This window comes from Sardina pilchardus, chromosome 18, assembly GCF_963854185.1.
Source record: "Sardina pilchardus chromosome 18, fSarPil1.1, whole genome shotgun sequence".
In the NCBI taxonomy this organism is placed as follows: Eukaryota; Metazoa; Chordata; class Actinopteri; order Clupeiformes; family Clupeidae; genus Sardina; species Sardina pilchardus.
Window position 1 is genome coordinate 8394527 of NC_085011.1, and position 10000 is coordinate 8404526.

Sequence of the window (10000 nt, forward strand, 5' to 3'; positions counted from 1 at the left end):
GGTGACGCTGGCGGTCCTTGCTGCTCTCGCTGAATTTCAATGCAGCTGAGCCACAGTGGTGGCATTGGGAAGCTGGGGGCTTATTCGCAAAGCCCAGAGAGTTTACATAGGCAGTGAATGCACCCTCTTCTTTTGTCATTGCACTGGAGGAAATGGAAGGAGAAACATGTGGGGATTGTTGCCGGGTGGGCTACGTCTTCAAGCTGATGCTTGTTGTATCTCTTTTCACTCACTCTTACTCTCACTCCCACACACATACTGTACACACACACGCACACATACACATCTCAAGCTCATGTTAGCTCTATCTGTCACACACACACACACACACACACACACGGATAGCATACTAACCCTCTTGAGAGCGAAGGCTCCAAGCAGCACAGATGCTCTGATTGACACAATCTCTATGGAAATGCTCAATTAGAGCAGCATCCCTCCTCATTCCCTGCACAGCTGAGTGGACTACTACACTGATGATTACGGAACAAGCGCACACTAACGAGCGAGCCTTCTGCCTACCGCAGAGCCGTCGTGCGCCAGTCCACAAACATTAGCACACTTCAGAGAGCACCTCACAACTGAGCCGTTTGGCATGTCAAACCCATGAGAGGGCGGCGAGAAACAAGGGAACAGAAACGGTGGGAGAAAACAAATGAGAAGATCATTTAAATATACATGTGAAGAAAAGGGGGGGAATAAAACTGGAGGAGGATAGAAATGGTGACTTTTTTTTTCTTGAGGAGCTCTTTCTTGCTTCCTGGACTTAATGGGTTTCTGGAGGAGGAGAAGGCCAGAGGTTTATGAAATGGTGTTATGAAAGAGTCCGCTGGCGTCAATCGGCTGCCCTGCGACAATAGCAAACGAAGGAACAGCTTGCTCTCCCTCCCTCCCTCCCTCCCTCCTTCCCTCTCTCTCTCTCTCTCTCTCCCACCCACACAGACACCCACACAGATGCTCAGTGCTTACCTTTCCATCATACCGCTTCACGATGAATTGGTCTAGACCCAGATCTGAGAAAGGGGATAGACAGGAGGAGAGAGAAAGGTGTTGGTGAAGGGAGAGAAGGGAGAGAGGAAAGGCAAAAGAGAAGAAGACAAATTAAACAACCACGCACAAAACGTTCATATATACATCCATCCATATGCACATGTGTGTCCATAAGCATCATGTGTGTATCATTCTCAGTGGGGCCATATGTATTTATATGGAGCAGGCTCATTACAGTAACTCTGCCGATCAGCGCCATGTACTCATGATTAATAATGGCCATTAAGCAGCCATTTCCATTTCCCAAGGCTTTCAAATAAACGTCAACATCGCTCAGCCGTGATTCATTCCTCTATTCATCACCATTTCGGTTCAGGTCGGGTTGGGCATCGGTTGGGTTTGCGTCTGGGAGCCCTTAGGGCCTGGAGCTCAGAGGTGCCACCGAGGGACCTGAGGGGGTCGAACGTGGCCACAGGCCAGAGGAGCAGAAGCTGACGCCGAGCAGCAGCAGCAGCAGCAGCAGCTGACGCGTGGAGGGGCGGCGCGTGGGCTAAGAACTGACGCCTCATAGACTTCCGTCGTCAAGATGATGAGCGCTGTGGGATTTGCCTCGTACGAGCTTTAGACGAACACGAAGAGCAAGGGCTCTGGTGTTACTGCATCACAGATACATTTGGAATGCGGCGTGAAACCACCAAGCACAGCGCTCTTTAAAAGAACGGGATGCATCCACTGTGAATTCATCTCCGATTCACTTGGTCTCACATCTGCCTTTACTTATCCGCCGCATTTGTTCTAGTGCATCAAAGAACAAACAGCAACATCCTCTACATGGCCCACAGTGACCCGCTGTCTTTTTTTTCCTTCGGAGGATACACTCGCTAATGGAGAGTGGGTAAATGACTGGCTTATGAATTCACCTCACATCTCTGTGCAATGCCGGTGAAACCCCAGTGAGAGCACCTGTTTGCAACCTCCGTATGGTTTGGCTTTATGGTGTCCTTTATGAAGCCAATGAATTATGGATGAGGAGACCTGAGAGTGGATAATGCAATCTATGTTGTCCTGTCCTCCCTTCCCCCCACTCTCTCTCGCGCTCTCTCTCTCTCTCCATGTGAATATGGGATAGGACTCCCACTCAAGACACTATACCTGTGGCTTCGAGAGGCAGGCAGGCAGGCACACACACACACACACACACACACACACACACACACACACACACACACACACACACACACACACACACACACACACACACACACACACACACACACACACACACACACACACACACACACACACACACACACACACACACACACACACAAACGCAGAGCTGGGATCTGCGCAGAACACCACCACACACCTTTCAGAGGTATTCACCTTTAAAACTCACACATGCAGCTCAACATCTCTGAGCAGTAAGAGGTAAAGCGCTGGGTCAAAAAAAATACCCCTCTACACGCTGGATACAAATCATCTGTTTAAGCTCAGTAAAGCTCCCTTCATGGCCAGACCTTCAGCAGAAAGAGCCCTACTGTACGTGAATGAAATGAAATGCGAATATCTTAATTGAATTTCAGCGAATTGAATTGAATTGAAGGCACCAAACGGAGGTCACCCAGTGTGCTACAACGCTGAGGTACTTTGTGAGGAACACCAGAAGCCGAATGATGGAGGACATCGCTCCCCCGCCGCCTCGCACATGATGCAGGCAGGCGCGCTAACGTCATAGCTCACGGCCGCTGGGGTCACCACAAGGTCAATAGTAAGAGTTCAATCTCCCACATGCGGGTAAATCACAGTGACCTATGTACGTGTAGGTACCTGGTCGGGGGGAGGGCGGTCGGTCGGTCACGAGTCTGACAGCTATGGAAAAGCAGGTTTGGCCGGCGCGGTCAGGGCAGGCCCCTGACACTATTTCCAGCTGAAAAATCAACACGCTGGGAAATGAGGAGCCTGCGCTGCTGCTTTGCTGCGCCCGCGCTTAAGCGCTAATGGCGTCTCGCCTCCTCCATCTGGAGACCCGGGCTGTCACCACTTCAATTTCACGCGCAGATTAGACTATTTGGATTCCATTAGGCTGGGGGGGGGGGGGGGCGCGCGACTGCCGCACGCCCAGGGATGCCCCGGTAATAACGCCGCCGCACACCTGCTGCCACCCTCCACACAGGTGAGCCGGTCAGATCCGCCCGCCACACAGATCACCTGTCTGCTCTCATCGCACCTCCTGTTCTCTCCCCACATTACGCATACCTCCCCCCCACTCTCCCTACGCCTCCATTTTGGAGCTGAGGGCTGCAGGGATGAAGAGGCTGGGCTTCTACTCTTGCGGTGGCCACTGATAAAACTGTCCATTCTGAATAGTGACCAGGTCTGCCTTATTGATACCAGCTGTCAAAACCACTGTGGAGTAACACAGTTACCCATCGCTGGCACGGCGAGGAACACTTTGTAGGTCCCTAAAATGTGCACTGCCATCCGAATGAAGACATCTACCCTCTGTATTAAAACCATTTATCATTTATTCATCGTGTGTCTGCGGGTGACGTGTATCGCTCATCGCTCATCCTCAGGAGCCACATGAGGGAGAGAGCATTTCATTTGGTTTAGTCTCTGTTGCCTTGGTGGTGATTGGGTGAAGGCTGTGCGTGTGTGTGTGTGTGTGTGTGTGTGTGTGTGTGTGTGCGCGTGTGTGTGTGTGCGTGTGTGTGTGCGTGCGTGTGTGTGTGTGTGTGTGTGTGTGTGTGTGTGTGTGTGTGTGTGCGCGTGTGTGTTTAGTCTCTGTTGTTGTGTGTGCGGCTTCAGAGTGGAGATTCTTCACTGCACAGCGGGGCGCTTGGCTCGGAGGAGAGTGACTGACCTCACAGCAGAGATGACAGCGGGTCACGTCCCCCACGTTTGAGATTCTCTCTCCTGCCTCCCTCTTCTCTTGTCTCCACCCCCCTGTCAAGTCATCTCTCTCTCTATCTCTCTATCTCCCCATCTCGATCTACCAGTCTCTACCTCTCACAAACACACACACACACACACACACACACACACGCACGCACACTCTGCTGCTGTCTCTTATGCACTGGTCCTCACTATTTTTTCACTCCCACACACTCTTTTTGTGTCCCTGTACTTGTGATCAGGCTTTGATAGAGTGAGATAGAGAGAGAGAGAGAGAGAGGAAGAGAGGAAGAGAAACAATGAAAAAAAAGTGAAAAAGAAATTATATAGGTTATATGGTTATAAAGGAGGTGGAGGTGAAAATTCCCAGTGAGGGGGTGGGTAGAGGGGGCGAAGGTTGCGACAGAAATCCCACCACTGTCCAATATGGCCGCCCACCACACTCCACATACAGTATGTATTTACCAAAGTGGAGCCGAGCAAAGGGGTCAGGCCACGTTTAAGAGCTGCCGCTGCACTTAAGAGGCCCATTTAACAGCTAGGCAGTTGTAAAGAGCTCCATATGGCCCCCACTACAGCCTGGTATGGTCCTCTCTCTCCTCACACTGCTGCCAGCGAATGTGTAGGGGTGAGTGTGTGTGTGTGTGTGTGTGTCGATTGGGGTGGGGGGGGGGGGGGGGGGTAGGTGGGGGTGAGTCCCAGTGTGTGTTTCTCCTGATAAGGTTCACCATCAGTCGCCATCTCTGTGCGGAGGTACCTCAAAGCAGTCATATCAATGTGAGTGTGTTGGAGTGTTGGACCGGGCCATGAATCACAGGGGTTTGGGGGTGGGGAGTCGGGGGTTTTATTGATTTTGAGACGGATATATATACACCACTTCGGCGGGTGATGCAATACTGCCGCTGTGCAGAGAATTCACTGTTTAATTCTCTCGCAGTGGGCTACTTCACACGGAGCGAAATGTGGCTGCTCCACTGCCAGGCTCAGGTATGACTTCACACCAGTATTTTAAGCGAGATGAACCCTGCTTACTTGGATAGAGACGGATTATATTATTGAAGGTATTCTGTGTGGAGAACTTTAAAAAGTTTTTTTTTCTTTTTTTAAATGAGGCTTACAGCTCATGTAGCTCATGTTAACTGAATATGTTCATAGATATTACATATGTTCTATTCGCAAAGCATCATGGGAGAGCTTCCATCTTAGGAAGACACAAGAGTGTTTCTGTTACTATATTTAAGCTGCAGGGTGTAATAGTCTGTGTTCAAAATAAGCACGATAAATAAGCTGTTGTCGAGCGAACGAGACCTCCCCAGGGAGTTTAGCACAGAGAAATTGGTCTTGGCAGCGTCTGCATGGAAGCTATTCGCCCATGAGTGTACTGTCAAGGACTATTCTTACATTAGCATGTGTGAATCACAAAATATACAGGCAAAGTAGCAATACCTGATAAAGGACAGGAGGAATTTGCCTTCAAAGCTGGGTTAGAGTAGTGTTAACGGAGCTTGAAATGTCTAAGCTGGTATAATACCTTGTGACAGTGATATTCAAACATGTCAAACTCAGTGCCATCAGAGTCGAACTTTTAAAATAGAAAGATAATATCTTAGGGGAGATGGGGAGAAGTGCTCTTGTAGAGTTGTGGGAAGGGTGTGTACCTCCTCTACGATAGATTTCATCACGATCGACAACCAGAATTCCAGGGTCGTGTCCAAACGTGTAACTTCATCATGATCATGGAGTACCGACAGCCAGTCTTTCCCCAGAAGACTAGTCAGGATTGACTAATGTTTTTCTAACCTACGTGGTTTTTGAAACAGGAATCACCTGTTTTGTCCAAGATGGTGTCAATGTCCTTGTAAATCACACCCCTGGAGAGTCTGGTAGCTTATTACGAGATCCAGGGCAACTGACCGTTGACTGACTGCCAATTCCAAATTCCTAAAACCCTTATGCTATCATATACACATACATCATACGGAAATAAGATTCAGTGTCATCCAGCGAGATTGAAAAGGACAGAGATAGCGATTTTTTGGGAAAATCTAAAAATAAAAACACTTGTCTGGCAAAAAAAAAAGAGAAGCTGAGATGCTGTATTATTTTGCCCGTGTGAGCTCACACACTGGCCCTCACAATCACACCCCGGCGTCAGCAGTGTTATTCAGGGCTCGCGATCAAATCTCAGGCCACAGCCCGGGGGGCTCTGGACGACAGACAAGATCTCTTATTCAAAACCACTAATTAATTTAGCACGCGCGCCATGTTGCAATGTCACCCCCGCCCTGTCAAAAACGCCCTTCGGTCCTCCGCTCGCTTCTTTCCGCTCTCCCATGATGCCCCTGGCCCAGCCGACCAGAACCGTGTGACGTGAGCGTGAACTGTGCCCCCTCCACCCTCCCTCCGCCCCCGCTCCCCCACCCCCACCCAGAGGGAACATGGCGTGCAGTGTTTAGTGTGGCACCTGTCACAGGCCTTCAGCCTGACACCCGCGACTGCAGCTTCTAAGCTGATGACGGGGATTTTGAGAGTTGGGACAGCTTCGGCCAGGTATGTGACGCTGTCATGGCAAATGTAGAAGGGTGTGTGTGCGTGTGTGTGTGTGTGTGTGTGTGAGGGCTATAAATCACAGCTCCTCAGTTCAGCCTGTCCTGGTGATGAGGCTCTGGAGTTAGGTTTCAGGAATGAGTTTCCACATGATGATACAGGAGAGGGGAGATGGGGACTGTGTGTGTGTGTGTGTGTGTGTGTGTGTGTGTGTGTGTGTGTGTGTGTGTGTGTGTGTGTGTGTGTGTGTGTGTGTGTGTGTGTATGTATGTGTGAGATGATGATAGTCAGGTTTGCACTTCAAGTGAATGTGGGTGTGTATGTTCATGGGGGTATTAGCAGTGCATCCTTGACTGAGTGTGTGTGTGTGTGTGTGTGTTTGTGAATGTTTGAGGGTCGTGTGTGTTCACAAGTGTTCAGCAGCACTAGCAATCCGCCCCTGTCTGGATGGGTCAGCAGCAGCCACCTCACATCGACTATCCCAGTCAAGTCGCGCTGGTCTTCACTTATTTATAACCCGGCCAGGCAGGCAGACAGCCTCCAGCCACACACACAGCACAGCCACTGAGCACAGGAGCCTGGAGGTACAGAGGTGATGTCCACCTGTGGGAGGGGGATGTTCTGCCCCACACCCATTCACAGGCCCAGGAAGAGAAGTCAAGAGGTGGACAGAGAGAGACAGACAGAGAGAGTGGCTCATTCTCTGGCTAATTGTCACTAGGTGACAGGGGTGGCAAAGGCAACAGATGTGACAGTACAATAGTGTCATTATAGTCGGGCCGCGACATGACACATTTGCGTTGCTGTATTGATACAATACTGTGACGAATTGAATTGAGTATTGATTCTTTTTTCACCCACCGCTCTTGAACAGAGGGGTGTAAGGATGATGAGCCTGTGGAAGGTTAAGCACTACAGACACAGAAGCGTACACGGGTGAAGGAGAGGAAACAGAAGAAGGGGAAAAGATGGGGAGACGGAGAGGCGCTCACTTTCCGGCTGCTTCTCGTTGGGCGTGATGGAGCGTATGAAGTCCTGGGGCGTCATGTAGACCTCGGCGTCGCCGCCCTCGCTGATGATCTTCAGCGTGGCGAAGTAACGGAAGATCTTGTCGGGGGTGGAGTACGCCCTGATGCGGTTCTCATACTCCATAACCTGCGCCACACACACACACACACACACACACACACACACACACACACACACACACACACACACACACACACACACACACACACACACACAAACACAAATAGGAGGGGACATTAGTAGTCTTATCATGAGCCTGACTTGAACGCAACGAAACGTCACTAATCCACTCTAAGCCTTTCACTGGGTGTTGTGAGAAGAATTAAACTGCCATATAAATGATCATTCATCCATAAGAAAACAATGAAACTTAAGATATCCCATTGGTTGTAAACATGAAAGGTTGCCCTTGACATTTGCTGGAATTGCACACTAAAATGGCCATGACTACAGTCACACACACTGAAAATAAACGACGCCTCTGAGGATTCCACATACAGTATATACCTTTACTGAACAGTAAATCTAGGAATAAAATGGTCCTTTTGAAAGGGAGTGCTGTTGCCAGGGCTATACATCCTGATATACTCTCAAAGACTCAGCCACACATGGACACATAAAACAAAGATGAGTGACTCTTTATGAGTTATATTTAGAAAGCAAGCACACCTCTCTACTGAAGTTTGTTTAATTGACTGCCTACTCTTGAGAGCTGTCAGACACAATGACATGGCCTGAACAAATAGCCTGTGATGTTCGAGAAGTCCCTGATGAAACAACCCTCATGAACAAACATCAAAGGCATTCCTGTAAAAATAAATGTGATTAATAAACTTTCATACCTAAAGGAAATAACACCAGTAAACTAGAAAGAAATTGTCAACGTCAAAAATTAGGCCACAAATCCACAAGGATCAAGGAGCGTTACAGTATGTGCTGTTAAGTGTGTGTGTGTGTGTGTGTGTGTATGAGTTAATGTGTTGATGATAAAAAAAATCAGTCTGTGTGTTTATGAGTATGACTGTGTAACTTCTGTTTGTTTGCATATGTGTATCTGGCGAGTGAGTGAGTGAGTGAGTGAGTGAGTGAGTGAGTGAGTGTTTGTACACTTCCTTCAGAAACCACTTCCACCAAAGCGGCCGTGAATCCTGAGAGAGAGAGAGAGAGAGAGAGAGAGAGAGACTGAGTGAGGGAGTGAGAGTGACTGTCAGAAATTGAATCTGCGCTGTCACTCATAATGATGGCAGATATTAACCTCCAGCTGCAGACTCCATTACATGCCCAAGGAGGGAGGAGGAAGGAGGAGAGAGCGAGAGAGCGAGAGTGAGAGAGCGAGAGAGACAGAGGTGGATAAGGAGGGCATTTCCCAGCATTCCTCCACTGCACTGGTAAACAGACAGACAGTTATGAGTGCTGTCGGAGGGTGGGGGTGAGGAGGAGAAATGTGTGCGCGTCTGTTGCCTGTGCCTGTGCCTGTGCCTGTGTCTGTGTCTGTGTCTGTGTCTGTGTCTGTGTCTGTGTCTGTGTCTGTGTCTGTGTCTGTGTCTGTGTCTGTGCCTGTGCCTGTGCCAGAGGCTTCAGGAACATCAGAGGAATACATTTCTCCTCCATTCAGGCTGGCATGTCCCCGTCCTCCTCTGAGGCAGCACCTCCGTGCCCACCCTGCCCGCTGGACACAGCCCAGACCCAGACAAGGCCAGAGGACAAGGACACCTCTGCCATCAGAGGCACGTCTCCTCCCCTCAGCCAAAGTGAGCTGATGCAATTTCACACACACCTGCAGCGTCAACAACAACCATAAAAGGAGAGAAAAATACCTGCTGAGGGCAGGTCACACAGCCTGGTCATACCAAACCCTTGTACTAATGTGGTACAGAGGGTCTGGACCTACTCCATTCGATTTCAGGCAGGAGGCGTGAACTCTGTTGTAGTTTGAAACGATTGGGCCTGATTTTACCCAATCACTAACGTTTGGTCTAGACAGCTATAGAGACTACAACGCGCATATGCTCGACGTCATCGTTAACACCCGCCTGGAATGGAATACATCCTGAGAAATCGAGTCCAACAGGATCAGACCCAGACGTAACGCTGAAGGGAAATTAAAATTGAGCGGAAGCTTACGGAGAGCTATGCCAGGCTACAGGTCACAGTACTCACCTCATTTTTCTGTAAACATCAAAACAAACAAACAAACAAACAAACACCTCCTTCTCTCATACACACACAGATACACTACTCACAAAAAGTTAGGGATATCTGGCTTTCGGGTGAGACGTAATGTTTCAGTACATGCCTATTCAAAGGTTCAGAGAAAGTAACAGCTATGAAGGTTGTATATGGGTATTTTAGGTTCATCCTGAAATTTCACCCGAAAGCCGAATATCCCTGACTTTTTGTGATGGTGTATTATTCACTTATTCCGACTCATGTCATCCCATCTTTTCTGGTGCATGCGGGGGGGGCATGGGAGAGAGATAGCCCCCCTGACACCTAGCTCTGCCTGAGGACTCCTCTGTGGCTTGTAACAGACTCA

At 49.2% G+C, this 10000-nt stretch overlaps 1 protein-coding gene across 3 annotated transcripts in view; it reads right to left on the minus strand.

The window, feature by feature from the left end:
- micu1 (mitochondrial calcium uptake 1) overlaps positions 1-10000 on the minus strand; it is a 54913-nt gene that overhangs the window by 28747 nt on the left and 16166 nt on the right. For 2 of the 3 annotated variants that reach the window (XM_062518922.1, XM_062518924.1), the window contains exons 4-5: positions 7428-7590; positions 970-1013 (exon numbers count right to left, since the gene is read on the minus strand). In XM_062518922.1, coding sequence (XP_062374906.1) covers positions 970-1013; positions 7428-7590 — 207 coding nt within the window. Of the gene's footprint in view, positions 1-967; positions 1014-7427; positions 7591-10000 lie in introns of all 3 variants that reach the window. The other variant, XM_062518923.1, reaches the window with a different exon arrangement.